We start from the raw sequence: 16,855 nt of genomic DNA on the forward strand, positions 1-16,855 counted from the left end.
GGTTGCATTCAGTGGAACACCCTGTAAAATGTCTCCCCAGTTTCTCCTGAACAGCCTCAAGAACACTGGCAGTGGAGCCTGCCTAGTCAGCACACACAGAAAGCCATTAAACCCTGAGCCACAAGAACTAATCTCTGAGAGCCACTCACGCCCATCCCACAGGGCAGGAACACGACACACCGGAGTTGTTCCCAGCACTGACTGCAGCATGGACACTTACATTTCCTTCATACCTAAACCAGCTAGATTTTCATTTTATTTTCGGCTCACTCTTCATCCCAGGGCTATTAAGACCTGGTCAGAGAAGGCTTTTGCAGGCTATCCAAGGCTAAATCACCTAAATGCACACCTCCAGCTCACAGCATTTTATTGTTGCTGCTTCTGGCACATGGAGAGTTTAGATGAAAACAAGCAAATATTGGGTAAAAACGATTCCAGAAAAAGCTGAATATTTATGGCTTGTACACAGAAACCTGACTGGCAAGTGAATGCTTCAGGTAGAGATAAAAGGAGTGACAGAAGAGTAACTTTTATCTATGCAGTCTACATTTAATGACTGCATCAACATTTGCAGATGATTAGGGCCGACCTAAGTGCTTTGTTGTTTCTTAGTTCCGTTTCTCAAGGGTTCGGACTTTATTTATTCTTCTTCTTCTTTTTTTTTTCTTCCTCCCCCCATAGTTGCAACTAAATATAATTTTTGGCTTTTAAAAGGCCTATTTCCATTTATAGAATCCAGATGACAGGCTGGGGATGATATCTCCTAGCCGAGGCATCTGCCTCCTTGACAGAGGGAGAGATAATCACGTCGGGTGAAACAGGCTCGGCATCTATGACAAGCTTAAGATGTCAGAACCGGGAGCGTTGTGTCTCGTCCCTCTGGATATTTTTTCTTGAGGAATTCAGCCACATCTCGTGCGAAAGGCAGCTCGCAGTGAAAGGAGCTCGCAGTGCTGCTGCGCCGCCAGCGACAGCCAGGAGCGAGGCAGGGGACGCTTCGCTTCTGAGGCTGCCACAGTTTCTGTTTAATTGCTTGCTTATTTATTTAATTATGGCAGCGACAAGAACTTCTGGCCGAGCTGCCAGCCTGCTTTCCCTGGAACAATTTGCTGTGCTGGAATTGCTTGTGCTGGACAATCCTCCTTCCCCCCTGGATCTTCACCACGAGCAGCCCCACCTTCTGCAGGATGTCGCAGCTGGCTGAAGCACCTTGCACCCAGGCAGCGGAGGCAAAAGGCCCGGGACACAAAGGGTTTGCAAGGGGACTGAGTCCAGAGAGGCATTTCCATGGATTGAATCCTCAGATCCAAAGAAATGCCTCCAGGACACATGTCCCTGCCTCCCGGATCAGAACAAACCTACAGCACTTGCCCCCTCCACACTGATTTAAGTTCTGTTTTTAATTTGTAGATCAAATGTTCTGAAGTCACCAATCAAATTATGCTGATAAAATTAGTTAGATCACGGTGCTACTTTTCTTTTGAGATGGGCCATTTGATGCTGCAAAATACCACCAAATGAATCTTTCTGAAAGTAGATTCCTCCTCACAAATAAATTTTTCTTGCCAGATGCTGATGTAAATGCTCACAAATCATGGAAGATTTCCAACAGATGTGCCACCTTCAGTGAGACAAAAACAAGGAGGCTTTTTGAATTAGAGGATAACATTAAGCTGTGATTACTTGATGCAGATGACTGTTAGTACAAATATTTTAACTAATGTTCACTAGGGGATTTTTTTCCAAGGAAGGATGTTTTCCTTGAATTGATGTTTTAAGTTACTGGTTTGTAATGACTTGCACTATATATATATATATATATACATCATTAAGCTCCCTTAGCCTGTTCTAGCAGGAATGAAGGAGAACTCTTCACCAGATTAGGAGGTAATGGCACAAAGAAAACACACACTTTTTTCCTCCAATAGTATTTGTTACAGAACTCAGAAATGGGCCTAAACTTTGAACAAATGAAAAAGGGTCACAGAAAATAATCCTGCTGAAGCTGTAAGATGTTCCTTGAATCCAATTCCATTCCCTTCAGAACAAAAACTGAAGACTAACATGCAACTAAACTAGCAAAGACTAAAGACAATTTTGATGGTGTTACCTACACTATTTTCCTTTCAAGTCCTTTGACCACAACAAGGCACCTAATTTACACAAAGTGCCATTTTCAAACAGCCTCCCACCTCCAGACAGCCACGTTCACAGCTCACACCTGTGGTGGTGTGATTGTTAGGAAATTTTCTTGGCCTGATTCTCAGCTGTTTCCAGGTTACCTGGGGAGCATCTCCTCAGGGAATTGCTTTCACCTGGTTATCAGGGGAGGGCCACATCCCTCCCCCTGCCGGGATGCACAAACCAGGAGCACCAGGTGGTGAGGGAAGGGTGGGACAAGAGCAGGTGAGGTATGCCTACACTTCATCTCTCCCTCTTTCCTCCCCAAAGTGCTCTTCTTCCCCATCAATAAACACTCCTGACGCTGCTCCAAGCTGAAGGGAATGGAAGAAAATCACCTTTCCAAGTCACGGTGGATTTTAGGGTGCAAGGACTCTTTCTGTGAGGGAGGCAGGCAGCAGTCCAGGGTGCACAGTGAAGTGCAAGGGCTGGCTGCAGGCAGAGAGCAGGATGCGTGTGGATGCACCCGTGGGCGGGCTCGGGAGAGGTGACAGAACTCAGAGGGAGTGGCAGAGCTGAGCTGAAATGTGTGAGGGGTGTACTCTTACAGGTGCTTAGAAAGCTCTGCATGCACCTACTGGGCAGAAACAGTCCTAGAAGATGATCCACCATCCACTCTGCTCTTCAAACAAGCCCCAGGCAGTCCCTCCTCCCATCCCACCACATTCCCTTGTCTAGTGCTGTGGGAAGGGTCTGGATGGCAATGCCAGAACCTTGGGAATTCTTGATGGTTCCCAAGGCTCCCGAGATTGAGCAGGTACCATTCACTCTCCTCACTGCCAGAAATGAAACCAACACACACAGTCTGGAAGGGGAGCTGTGAGCAGCTCTAAACCCCCAGAGGACTGTGGCTCTGGTATGAACCACGGTACGGAGTTTAAATGCAGATGCTTTTGATCCAATTACTTGAGGCTTAACCAAAAAATTACAGAGGATGTTTCCTACTCACTGTGCTCAGATCTACTCCTTGTCACTTGCCAACAATTTCATTATTAAAACAGAGATCAGGAAAATAATTAATAAGACACAACCAGTTTGCCCATTGCACAGCCAGGAACAGAGGGGCAATCTGTTTCCCAAATACGTTTGCATACTGGTTTTTGCACAGTCTGACCACCCAGGTGAATGGCAGATACTGAGACGTCTCAGTGTGTTTCAGCATGCCACACAACCCACGGTACTGCTCAGGTGTACGGTGTGGGCTGAAGATGCACTCCCTGGATGCCATGAAAACTCTGCAAAGCAATTACAGAGGCAAATAAATTATTAAGAAAGAAGTGACAGCTCTGGGAATTGATGCAGATCCTGGTGAGAATCTAGGCTCTAATTAACAGGGAGTTACTGTTCAGCAGGTGATTGGCAATGCATAAGAGATGAGAGTTTGGTCTTGCTTTGAATACCCCCCTCAGCAGCCACGGGAGGAGCAAAGAACAATACAAGTTACCATCAGGGGGTTGGTGACTGTTCATTCCTTCAGACTGCCAAGCCCAGCTACATCTGCCCTCACCCTGGCTCAGGAGCTGACCTGTCAGACCCATCCCCTCCTCCTGCTGCTTCCTGCCCTGCCCCGAGGAGCACTGCCAGCATCCTCTCCCCCTCTGCAGGGCCACATCCCTGGACACGCAGCCTGGCAGCAGCAGAGGCACAACGAGCCTCGCACCCACACGCCCCCTCCTTAAAGCTTTCAGTTCTCTCACATCCGACTGAAATCAAAACCTGCAAACTTTGACTGCCATCCTTGGCACTCTTGACATCTATTAATAATTTTGTTTGTTTTTTCTCCTTTCATTCTGGTTCTCTGCATCTGACACAAGAGTTGTCAGAAAAGGACATAAATGGGAGAAAGCACTTGACAAAGAATGAAAACTTTCAAAGTAAGGTTTTTCTACAGAAAAGCAAAGTCTCCAGCCAAGATTCTGCCTCTTTCTGGTTTTGTTTTTTAAGTCTTTCCAAGAAAGCAGACTCGAGTCACAAAGCATTTGCTTAGTTGCAAACCTGGGGTGTCCTGGAGCAGAGTAAGAGACAGAGGATGTGAGAACCAAAGGGGAAATGTTTTTTTAACAGCTGTGCATCTACATCAGCTCCCTGCAAAGCCATCAGAAATCCTCCCATCTACTGTAACAGGCCTGGCCTGTGCTCCCGGAGTTCAAACCACCTCGTGTCCTTTGGCTCTGTGGGAATATCTGTTTGTCTCACCTGGGCAGTTTGCTGCCACTCCAGGACTGCTGCTTCTCCCCCCTCTCCTACCTGTTCTCAAACAGGACAGCTCATGTACGGGCAGATGTGAGAGTCTGTCAAGACATGAAGAGGCTGTTATTAAAACTTATGTCACAGTGAACAACTGTTCTCGCTGACCCTACAAGAGACTCCTTCATAGGCAGCCACAATATCACATGGTGTCCTGGGGGAAAACATCTGCTAAAACTTGAACCCTCTCAAGATGCCACACTCATCCCCACATTTATACCCAAACAGACAAGTACACTTCCAATTAAAACCCTGTGTGTGGATGGGTCTGGATATATCCACACATACCTCAGTCTCTGCATCAGCCTTGTCCAGCTCTCTGGTGCCTTGCTCTTGGTGCTGTGTCATCTGCTCTGTCACCTTTACATGCACTGTTTTAAAACCTGTCTAATTTCTCACATTTCCTCTCCTTCTCTGCCAGGAGAAGTGGAAGAGATCACTCAGATATAATTTCAGCAAACAATAAAACCCTGCATCAATGTGCTGCCCTGAAAGCCAGTACATGGAAATCTGAATCTGATTCTCCAGCTTCTACAGCATTTCTTTCCGTAAGATCATTAAACTGCAGGCTCAAAGTTACAGTTAAAATTATGTCTTTTTGCAGAAAAGTCTTGAGTTCCAGACAATCAAATTGTGATTCATAATCTGTCATTTTCAGTCAATATATCATGTCTAGCAAACATCGATTTACATGTAAGATTACAGACTTTGTGGTTGTATTTTCCAAAGCTATTCAATAATTGCAATCATAAGCAACAACTGACAGGTAATTTTTCTAGTACACACAAATTAATCTTTGCTAATTTGACCCTAAATTACAGAAGTTTCATGATTCAGTTTCACATACAAAACTGCAGGTTGGTTTGGTCTCTTGGTCACATTATTCTTCTTCCCCTGCATCTTGTCCTTTCACTATGACACTCTTTGATCGTATCTCATTCTTTCAAAGTTTACTTCCTTTGTGTATTTGGTAGAAATGCAGACTTGCTTTCTCCATTTTTACCTGTATCTTTTAGCTTTGATTCTCTTGAAAAGTATCTTCTCATCTGTTAAATCCTTTCAATGCATCCCTCTGTGTGACGTTTGCAAATCCAAACCTGACATCCTACTTCACGAAACATCGTCACAATGATTTCCCAGCGCAGACAGGCAGCACCTCTCCTGCCCTCCCTGAAGGAGCAATCCTCCCACCAGCTGCTTCTCCTGTGCCTTGCCCTGGAGGTTTCTCTTCACAGCTACACCATAACCTCAGCTCTCTCAGACTGTGGTACCAGTGACCCAGCCACCACCAGGTAAAAGTGCATCTTTACTCCTCTGCATCCTAAAGGCTTGGTGTAAGTGAATTTGTGGCTCAGCATGAAGTGTCCCTGCTTGTACTCTGCTGCTGGAGATTGGATTTCTGCTTTCCTTGGATCTGGGTACTGCAAGGTCTTCTGCTGTAGCACTGCCCTGCTTTTCCCACCAAAGCTTATTTGAGGAGCCTTTTCTTTTTTTTTAACATTAAGTGATGATTTTCTCCTAGCCCTCTCAGTTTTTAGCCACTGATTTTCATTATCATCTCACTTCAAATTAGGAGCTCAACATGCCCTCCAAAATCACATGTGATTCAGGAGCATCAAAGCTTTTCTTAAGGGCTGAAAAGTCCCTTAATTTTTTTTTTTTATTGATGCTTTTAAAAACTCCAAGCACATCAGCCTTGCTTCTGCTCGTTCCATCTCACTGTACACTCAGACAATGGCTCAGCTTTCCCAGTAACCAAAGTCTGTTAAACAATCCTAGTGCCCCGGGGTGAGCGTTATTAACAAAAATGCCCTTTGCTGTCATCCTCAGGACCTCCATTCAGCTGCCCAAAGGGGGTTATCAGGCCCCCTCCAGTCAACCCTCACAATTCATTCAGCCTGTGCTGCATTCTCAGAACTACCACTGCATTTTGTCATTTTTCATCATTTCTCGCATTTCCCTGCTGCATTTTGTAATTTTCCACCTTTTCTGATTTCCCCACTGCAAGTATAATATTCTGTTTCTAGTGTGACACAGTATCTTTAATAGCAACCAGTGAACACCTCTGCCATTACACATCATCAAGAAGAAACTACCCTACATAAGCCAGAAATGAAACAATTGAGAAAGGACAGTTCACAACTAAGCAAAACACAAAAAAGCACACTATACTAAACTTAAAAAACAAACAAACAAACAAACAAACATATATATATATATATATATATATATATATATATATATAAAATTAAAAGCTTCCAAAGCTGAATGGTCACAGGTTTTGCCTTGACTGGGCAGAAGATGAGCCTTGTGCCAGCCAACACTTAATCAACTAAAATAAGGCTGCTGTGATGGAAGGCAACTACCCCAACCTTGCACCACGCCAAGATAAAGAGTGACTGCACTAGAGCTTCTGCTTTGGTGATTTGCCACGTGTGCAGTAAAAACCACGGCTTTTTTCCTTGAGGACAGGCTGGTTCCAGCCTGGCAGGTACCGTGAGCACGGCTCCTGACACACAGTGGAGGGACAGGATGCCTGACATGACCAGGGGCAGGGCTGGGTTCATCCAGGAGCTCAGCTCACTGCCATTACAATTAAATCTGTCAATGTGGAAGGGCCACTCGTGGCTGCATGTGCAGAGCCAGCACCCTCAGCAGGGGGATTGTTATTTTAACACCTGCCTGTTAGTACCTGTGTGTGGTTGTTTTATTAATAGAAAGCATCACACACAGTCTGAGGTAAATTAAAATCCCAATTCTGCTATTCTGTGTCATTGCAGAATATGCCAGGCTGTTGTTTGATCTGGTTTCTAGTGAAGCAGGCTGACAAACTTCCTTTCAAGCCATTAATTCAGATATGCAATAAGCCTAACACAACTGCACTGTCTCATTAAAGCAATTTGATGTAACCTGCACTCATTAGAGCAGCCACCATCTATATCCCTGTGACTGCAGCCTTGTTTTCAGACATCATCAGAGATGACCTGCTGTGCCAAATGCCTTTTCTGTCTCAGGAAACTTCAGGGAAACAGCAAAATGAAAAACCTTGATTTGCTCAGGATTTAAAGTCCATTCAAATGCAAAAATATTATAACATTTTGAGTCTCCTTTTTCATCCAGAAAACAATTATTTAACTACACAAAGGGAAATTCTTCAATAAAGACAGTACTATGATGATAGTCACACAGGACGTAAGTTTACAGATAACACTGATAAACTCCCTCCTCTCTTTGTCGGAAAGGATGGTTCAGCCATCCAGGAAAGGAAATACAGGAAGGACAAATTATGAGTGTGCCATAGCTGAAATAATAAGAACCAGCCTGTGACCTTGGTATGCAGCCCAGGCTGCCATCAATGTACAAACCAGCTGCAGAGAGCTGCTGCCCATTGTTGGGGAAAAAAACCATAAAAATCTTTCTGTGCTTAAATAAAGGAAGGACACTAAAAAGAAGGTACAAAGACAATTGAGGCAGCATTTAGCCTTTAAGCAGGGACATTTACAGGTATAGCAGTCATCATGCTTAGGATAATTAAGCCTGGCCCTTGAACTACATAAACCCATTTCAGCAGCTGGAGGTGAAGCACAAAATCCTTCAGTGAGTCTAATTCTGACTCCTCCATGGGAGAAATCAAGTAGCTTAACACGAAGCACCTTCCATGCACTTAGCACACTTATAGACTGTTATTCACCTAATAAAAGGGAGACAGACGTGCAGCAGACTTTCGACCCTGTGCTACACAGTAAAATCAACTGCTGAAGAACAACAGCAACAAAATATTCTATGTGCATGTTTGCTGTTTCCTAAACAAAAACCTGTTTCTTGAAAGTCAGGTCCACACTCAGCATTTAATAACGTGGTAACTGCACTGACAGCATTGCAGGCTCACAGCAGGCTGCTGCCCTCGTTACACACCTGCCCCTAAATTATCTCTGAGCTCACATTAGATGGAAAAGTTTGTTAAACTGAATATATTTAATTATTTATTTTCATTTCAAGCCACTATGTCTCATATACCTGAGCCAATGCTGGGAGAAGCACCTGGCATGTGCATGGAGGATTCTGGGACTAGAACCAGAGCTCTCCTACCCTCAGTGTCTCTCATTTGAACTATAACAACTCACTTCAGCTAGAAGTGACAACACATCCTCCATCCTCCCTGTGGGCTGGCCCAGCTCTTCTGTGGCTCAGGCTCATCTCGGCTTTCCTGCACTACCCCAGATAGATCCTTGCATGTATTCAGGGAAAGTAACTGAGTTTCAAAGGGACTGCTCAGAGAGAAGTAAGGAGAATTTCATCCAGTCACTTTCTTTCTGAAAACACTTCTAAAGTTCTTCCTCAATTCTTTTTTAGGAGGCCTCCTGAGAAACCTGCTAAATAATTAATATCTCTTTCTTTTTTTGCTACCGTAATGTGAATACTTAATATATTCCTTAGTAACTACTATATTACAAGTGAATAAAGTGATGCAGTGGGGTTCCAGAGAGAATTTACACACTTCCACCGAGTCACCTGCACAGGGGTCCTGGGTGGCTCACATCCCGTTTACCATCATCACACTCCAAACAAGTTTATCTAAAGCTCTGCAGTCTCTGGGTGAACATCAGAAGGAACCAAGGTGGTGGTGAGGCAGGAAATTCTCAGCCAGAAAAATCCTCAGCCCCTTTTGAGAGCTTTCTGCCCTTGAGCTCAGCAGACAGATCAGAAGGAGCAAAGGCTCCAAAGCTTCACAAGCATAATACCCTCAAAATTACTCCTCACAATTAAGCTGTGTTGTCTGGGAGACTATCAAGTGTTTGTTGTAGAACTGCACCAGACACAGGCTCTGAAACAATGCTGCCCATGTTCTTTTCAAAATCTACCTTCCATTCAATAAATGTTCTGTTATCAAAGTGATTCGATTTTATTTTGATTTTTTTAAAAAACCAATTTGCTCCGATTTGCTGCCAAATTTCAGTTTTAGTTTTTAAAGATATTCCCATCTGTGTCAATTAGAATTGTGACCATATCTCGGTTTCATTTTCCTTCCACTTCCTCTCTGGCCAAGAAAATCCATGTAATTTAAGTTAGTTAACACTTCCTGTTTTCCTTCTGTATACAGAGAGATTTTAGGCATTAAAACATGGAAATGAATAAATCAAGAGAAGGACAGTGAAGACACACTATTACACAGTATTTTAGTAAACCTTCAGCTTTATTTCAGTGAAACAAATGAAGAAACTCCTCCAGTCTCTGCAGAAATTTGGAAATGAGCAAGCAGAATAAGAGTCAGGGGCTCTTAGTGCTTCAGGCTTGGAATTTGATCAATGAGTTACCTCTAGGAGTATCCAAGGAGCCCCAAAGCACATATTTAACCAGGCACTGAGGGGACAGATGTGGTCTGTTTGCTCTGCCCTTGGTTTTCCAGGAGCGCTACTGCAGGAGTCAGCCTGATGGAGGGAAGGTGCATTTTCCATCACCGCTATTTTTTCTCTCATATCTGTCCTATTTTATCTTCAGGGAAGAGGGATAAACCTGTAATAGCAGCTCTCAAACATTTTAGCTCCCCACTGGATGTTCCTTCTCTCTCCCCCACGCCACTGAACACTGAACTCTCCCTTCAAAACTCAAATGTGGATGATGTTCACTTCTCAAATGGAACAATGGAACTCCTCTTCCCACCTTCCTCTCTCCATTTTTAACACTCTTAATTTCAATACCATCAGCACTTGCCAGAGCATTCAGAAAGTATCAGCATAATAAAGCACAAAGCTAAAATTCATCATGGTGAAGAACTGATAGCAGTTAGGATGTTTTTATAAAAATAGGTTACGATCAAGCCAGTCAGTCTCCAAACTACTCTACAGAGAAGCATTCCATTTCTGACATTAGGAGGAATTTTCCCCGCCTACATTGTCATCCCTGAGGGTGAAGGAGACTCTTGGAAAAATGGAACAGAGTGTTCAAAACACCAGCAGACCACATGCAGTACAACCATGCCTTCAAAATCATCAGAAGGTCACCAAGCCAGCACACTGAAAGCCAGGATCTATTTAAATATTGTCACTGTAAAGTGGATATATCTTCATTTTGTCCAAAAGGGACTTAAAACATGGCAACATTACACATCTAGCTGCAGGAGTGTGCTCCAATCTGCCTCACTCCTCAGTGAGACTGAAGGAATTAGCACTGCTCTGAATCACACATTACGGATGGAGTCCCATTAGACTCCTAAGAGGTTGATGACAGTGTCACATTCATTAGATCAGAAGGAAACACATTTTGTGTGAATCTAGGATTCTCTTCAACTGAGAAGTACTAAAAGAAAAAGAACAAACCAATTTATATGTTTTAAAAGTGAAATAAAGGCCTGTAATTACCAGGGTTTTAATGATCTCTATCAAATTGCTTTTTCAAAGCAATAGATGTGCTGAAGGGTTTACAGCAGTAGCACCTTAGTGCTACAGCACACCATTAGGGGTGCAAAGGAAAGGCTGAGGGGATCCCAGGGCAAGAAGCGGTGCTAGCAAGGAAATAAGGAAACAACTGGAAGTCAGAAAGAGATGCTGGCAGAGCCCTGTGGGCACAAGCCAAATGAAAACAAGTACCAGGGAGGACAAAGCAAAAAGCCTGTCACAACAGCCAAGTCACCCTGGTCTCGGAGGGTTTTGCTCCCTGGCATAGGAGGAGGAGAAGAAAAGGCACCACATCTCCTACCTTGACCTATGGGCTTCCACCTTCTCCCCATTCAATCACTGCTGGGCTGACTGGATCCATAGGAAAGAAAACATTATCCAACTTGCCATCCAAATCACGTGTCCATCTCGCTTTATCAAAAATAAATGCTCAGGATTGCGTTCAAGCAGCAACTGGAAAAATCTGGAGCAGGAATACCCAAGAAATATGAATATGTTTAAACCAGGCAGGCCAAATTCTCATGCTTTCGTGTCCTGCAAATGTCTGGGCAGCAGCAGGAGGTGTTCCAGGGTGCAGGGCTGCACCCCACAGTGCTGCCTGTGAGCTCAGCCTGTGCAGATGGGAGAGGAACCTCAGCAGGGTGTGATGGAGAACTGCCCGGGCTGCCTCAGCTCCCTGTGTGAACACAAGGATACAAACATCCTTCTGGGAATTAACATTTACATTTCATTTGTGGCTTGTTTCTTTTTTTTTTTAGGCTGCTCCAGGCAACATATTTGTAGTTCACTGGACACAGCCTTCCTAATAACCATTACTGTTCCTGGTAATTTTTAATGAGTTGATGCAAAGCAATTTCACTTCCTTCCCCCTTCAGAAAGAATTTATTAAAAAGATCTGTATAGGAATAATGGACTCATAATCGGAGAAGCCACATGCCATGATCAGAATTAAAGGAGCCATCTGCTTCTTTACAGTCATGCACATCTCAAACAAAAAGTACACACATGACATATGTCATTACTTCCACTTTCCTAATAGAAAATATTTGTCATAATTGCCTCCACAGGAGTGCAGGAAGCTCCACCACCAGCTTGCAATGCAAGAGGAACCTCTCCCACTAAAGCTCTGCAAGCAGTGGATTCAGGTTTTGTCTCTTCCTCAGCCAACCCATCAGAGCTTTTCATGCCTCTGTGAATCCTCTGCAAACTTATTTTCCACAAGACCTGCAGCTGAGGATTGGCTCGCTGTTCCCTACCATCAACAGGAACTGCCCTGCTGAGCTCCACACATACACTCGTGTCTCACCATTTAAAAGTCAATTTAGGAAATTAAGCTGTTCACTGGATGCTGTATTTTCATGTCAATGTGTGTTGATATGCAAATTTTCTTTTCCTTTCACCTAGTTCCAAAATGCCCTGACAAAAGCAGTGATGGAAATGCACCAGACACACCCAGACACACTCCTCAGCATCAGCTTCCAGGCAGTCACAATGAGTGGGAATATTCCCACTTGCTCTCACAGGCAGGAGTAAGCAGCAGCACCGTGCTCTCTCTCCTTTGCTCTTCACCACACACATGTGGCCAGCTGAGCCAGAAGATGGAGATCACACTGCAGGGTACCACACCTGCACCACCAGCACACGGCTGCACTCTGCTTGTGCCACCCTAACAAAGCCAAGATGCATGTTCATAAAGCATTCAAAAGCATCATCTGTGGGCACATGTATCCCCAGAATGGTCTACTGGAGCAAAAGAGCCTCTTCTGGGCCAGGTTTTAAGAAAAAATGTTGTGGACACCACAGCTCTTTGATGCTCCTCTCCTGCTGGAAATGCTCGCACGGCACAGTCACTTTTATCCCAAGGCTCCCTGGACACCACATTTGGGTGCCTCCCACCTCAGCTTAAAAGGCTTGCTCAAGTAAATGTCTCCACTGTTCCCAGAAGCTTCTCAAGCTTTATGGCATGTTCAAAAGCATCTAATCAAAAGAAAAGCAGGATTTGTGGGACAGTTGAAATAATCAGCATTTCTTTAAGCTGACCAACATCCAAAGCCCTGACATCTTGCTATGCAGTTACAGACTTAAACCTGCTACCCACCAAAGCAGCTCCTGCCAGAGAAAAAACCAGTGCAGCATCTGTAGGAGTCAGAACTGGTCCTGAGCAGTGGCGCTGCCCTGGAACGTGAGCCAGGCTGCTCAGGGGAACCATCAGGAGGGGTCACCATTGCACTGAGCCACGACTGGCAGTGGTCCTGCTCTCCTCTGCTCAGCCCTGCCAAACAGACTATCCCTAAACCAGAAAGAGCAGACCAATGACAAATGTGCTCGAAAAAGCCTCTCCTGAAATGTTATAAAATTCTTCCATCTAAAACATCTCCTCCTCTTTCCCTGCCTTGCCACAGTTCAAACACTGAAAAGTTCAAGACTACCTACTGTGCCACTGAGACATCGTGAAAGGATTTCTTCAGAAAAATCAAAGAGCAGCTTAATTTAAGTTTGTCTGACCTGGGTTGTTACCCTTGCTCTCAGTTATGGCAGACCTTTAAATAGGAACAGCAAGAAAAAAAAAAAGTAAAGTAAAAGTTGTCTCTGGTTCTTCAGCTTTTCTCTCTGCAGGCCTGAATGTTTTTGCTATAAGCTGTTCATCAGAGGCCAGGAGAAAACCTCTGAAGTTAAAACCCTGACAGCCCTGCAGTGGGAATGTTTCCTTCCCCCATCTGCTCTCCCATGTAGATCATCATTCCTGTGCGCAGACACGTATTTCACTATTCACAGTGCTCTGTGACCCTGAGATGTTCTGTAAATTCTCCATGTCAGTTCAGTGAAAAACACTGTCTTACCCATGTCTATCTATATTCTGTTTCTGTGACATCTTGCATTATTATGCAGAATTGCCCACCCATGGCAATCATTCCTTTGCTTTGATCATCTATGGAATACACAATGATGAAAGATGTTATGATGGAAAAACTAAAACAAAGCACTTTATATCCTTAATTCAAACACTCTATTAACATTGCACATTTTTAAAGTACATTTTTAAGTCCTGCAAATATACACCCACACACACACATACATATATAATGCATCTATTTTTTTATCTTGCCTTCTAAACACAAATTGTGACAAAAGATATGCACTGGGGCTATGATCAATACCAGATTCATGTTTCAGAGGCACAAAGTCAGCACATACTTCACAATTCCCACACTCTTCCATTCCACAAACGCATTCCTAAATAGCTATGTACACTGACACCTTATTTAAAAAATAGCTGAGTTAAGCCTCTGCTGAAGAAGAGGGCAAGGTGTAATCAAGATTTATTGATATTTCAGCTGTCCTTCTGCACTTTTCACATCCTTCTGCATTCTAACAATTACATTCTACTGCAGGGTATGTAGACAAATATATCCATCCTGAAAACCCCTCATCTACCTAGGTAAACTCTCATCAAAACATTTATGAAAATAAAATCAATTGTATACATATTAGAGAAAAGCAGATAAGTGAGGCAAGAGCAGCTGGGTAGAAATACTCAACACTGACAAAAAGGGAACAAAGAATCAGTGAGGTATGTAATAGAAAATGATTTCCACATTTTAAGCTATCTACTCACATACCAATTTTTTTCCTTAGCTTTCCCTTCCCTGCTTGCCTGTCATGGGATCACACGTGGTGCCAGGACCAAAGCCATGCAAGCAAGCTCTGTGCCCAGCCACGGCAGCAGCAGGCCGGTGCTGAGCTCACCGCTGCTGCCCACTGTCAGTCCTCCAGGTGAGCCAGAGCGTGGCAAACGTGCCCGTCCCAGTTCCACTGCCCACGGCAGCTTCCCTGTGCTGCCTCTGCAAGCCTCGCCCCGGAGCTCCCAGGCACCTGGGGAGCCTCACCCATCTCTGAACACCACCACCTGAAATCACAACGCTGGAAGAGTCAAGTCAGATTTCTCTCTGGCTTGGAAACACTCTGCCACTTAAACATCAGAACAATCAAGCGTGCTAAACCCAGGCATAAAGGTTATTTGTTTGAGTGAAGCGTCTTAAAATGATACTATCAGGAATTACATGTGACATGGAACTGGTTGTCAAGCTACCCTGGATTTCTGCATGAAGGACAATGTATAAACCTAAGAGCAAGCGTGAGCACAAGGTAACAGCAGACTGAGATGTCTGAACTTGGAGCCGGGCGCTGTCCTGCCCCAGCCTTCCTCAGGACTGGGCTATTTTGGGAGGAAAGCAGCTTACTGAATTTCAAACTAACAGTTCATCAAATGTCCACAGAACAAAACCAAGCATCACCAGTATCACTTTCCATCCCTCAGCAGTGTGAGCCCAGAAGCCTTTCCCTTGAGTAGACCAGGAAAAACAGCCACAAACCTTTTTCCTCAAGGCATCATTCTCTCTGAGCAGAGTCAAGAGGAGCAAGGGGAAATCATTTTTGGTAGAAAACTTGTGGCTGACATGGCTCCCTGGGGCAGACACGCTCACTGACACAGCTGTGGGCAGCAGTTCTGTGTCCTGAGCGCTGCCCTTATCCCCCAGAGCCGCCAGCAGCACCCCGGCCTGAGCCATGCGGGCAGTGAAGCATCGTTCCTCCTCGGGGCATGCCAGGAACCTTCTTCAGAGCCAGCCCACTGGCAATGTTCAGGTTTTTCTTGGTGACTGATTCTGCTCCACTTTGATATTCTCCCTGACAAAGCAGTTTTACTAGCCAGCAGCTATCCACATCTCAAGCTAATAAATGCTATATATTATTTCTTTTTATTAAACCTCTTCTAGCAATAGCAGAGGTTATTTTAAGACTTGGAAGTAAGAAAGCAATCATTCAGTCATAGAGAGGAGTGTCAGTAAACTGAGATCAGCCAAGAAAACCAGCAGTGTTTCAGAAAAGCTCTTTCTGGATCCTTCCACTGCTTCTTGCCTGGCTGAGAGGAGGCACAAGCACACACACACGGAAGTAACTGCCACTTGCCCTGCTACTTATACAAGTTTTGAAAATCTCTTTTAATGCTCTCTTTACAGTGGGAAGAAATCATCCAACAAGCACAGGTTTTCATCATAAACCCAAAGCACTTACAGCATAAAAGCCTACCAGCTTGGACCTGCTAAATCATCCAAGCTGAGTGCAGCTCTGTGTGGGGACGGGGGGATAATGAGCACGTCCAAGGCTTTGTGCAGTGCACAGATTGTTCCCTGTTACATTACCTGGAGGACACAACAAACCCAGAACTGCAGCTCGATGGAAAATGTATACAATTAAAACTTAGCACTCCGGAGGGATGGGTAGGAGAAGCCTGGCAAGGAGAAGTACTGCTCTGCTATGTGGTGCAGCCCTTGGCTCTGTTTCAGCTTGAGGGAAATACTTAAGCATGGGCGTCTGTTTATTTTAAAGATGTCAAGCCATCAGCCAATTTTATAAAACAAAAAGCATTCTGAACGGAGAGTACTTCAGGCTAACCAACATGCTGCAAAGTTTCTTCTGGCTAATTAAAAAAGTTTTTCATAAATGTTTCTCTATTTGCATGTGTAATTTGGTTTCAGGTCTTAAAGTGGTATTTCCAAAAAAAACCCCAAAAAGCCAAAACCAAAACCAGCTAAAAGATGCACAACAAGTTTTGGCAAAATAAAAACTTTCATGCAAAATTGACCTGATTCTGGAAGAAGCAAAATGTGAACACAGCATGGCATAATTGCATGAATTTGTTATTACAGTCATTCTAGCGACATCTGCTTCTTTCTTTGCCTCACTGATTTGCACATTATAAAAAGCAGACGGCATTAGATGCTGGTCATTCAGGAAGGTCACCACCTGACTGTGATACATACTTCCACCTTAATTATTTTAGGCTTATTTATGACATACCAGAAATTTAGTACTATACAGAGAATAACCACCTTCAAAAAAGTATCAATAGCAAAGCTGAAATACTTCTAAAATGGGACTGAAAGAGTAACTTGAAAACATTGTAAGAAGATTATTTTCTGTCATAACACCCAGAGGTTTTCCACTGGGAGCTCTTTTTCACTGTGATTTAT

At 44.0% G+C, this 16,855-nt stretch overlaps 1 protein-coding gene across 4 annotated transcripts in view; it reads right to left on the reverse strand.

Annotated features, from left to right (window-relative positions):
- Positions 1-16,855, reverse strand: part of FGF13 (fibroblast growth factor 13) — a 241,296-nt gene that overhangs the window by 124,906 nt on the left and 99,535 nt on the right. Inside the window, exon 1 of one of the 4 annotated variants that reach the window (XM_048318587.1) lies at positions 11,125-11,466. The exons of 2 other annotated variants lie outside the window; for them this stretch is intronic. In XM_048318587.1, coding sequence (XP_048174544.1) covers positions 11,125-11,155 — 31 coding nt within the window. In that variant the 5' untranslated portion in view covers positions 11,156-11,466. Of the gene's footprint in view, positions 1-11,124; positions 11,467-16,855 lie in introns of those variants that run through there. One more of the 4 variants, XM_048318591.1, reaches the window with a different exon arrangement.

The sequence above is a fragment of the Corvus hawaiiensis genome, chromosome 14 (assembly GCF_020740725.1).
Source record: "Corvus hawaiiensis isolate bCorHaw1 chromosome 14, bCorHaw1.pri.cur, whole genome shotgun sequence".
Classification (NCBI taxonomy): Eukaryota; Metazoa; Chordata; class Aves; order Passeriformes; family Corvidae; genus Corvus; species Corvus hawaiiensis.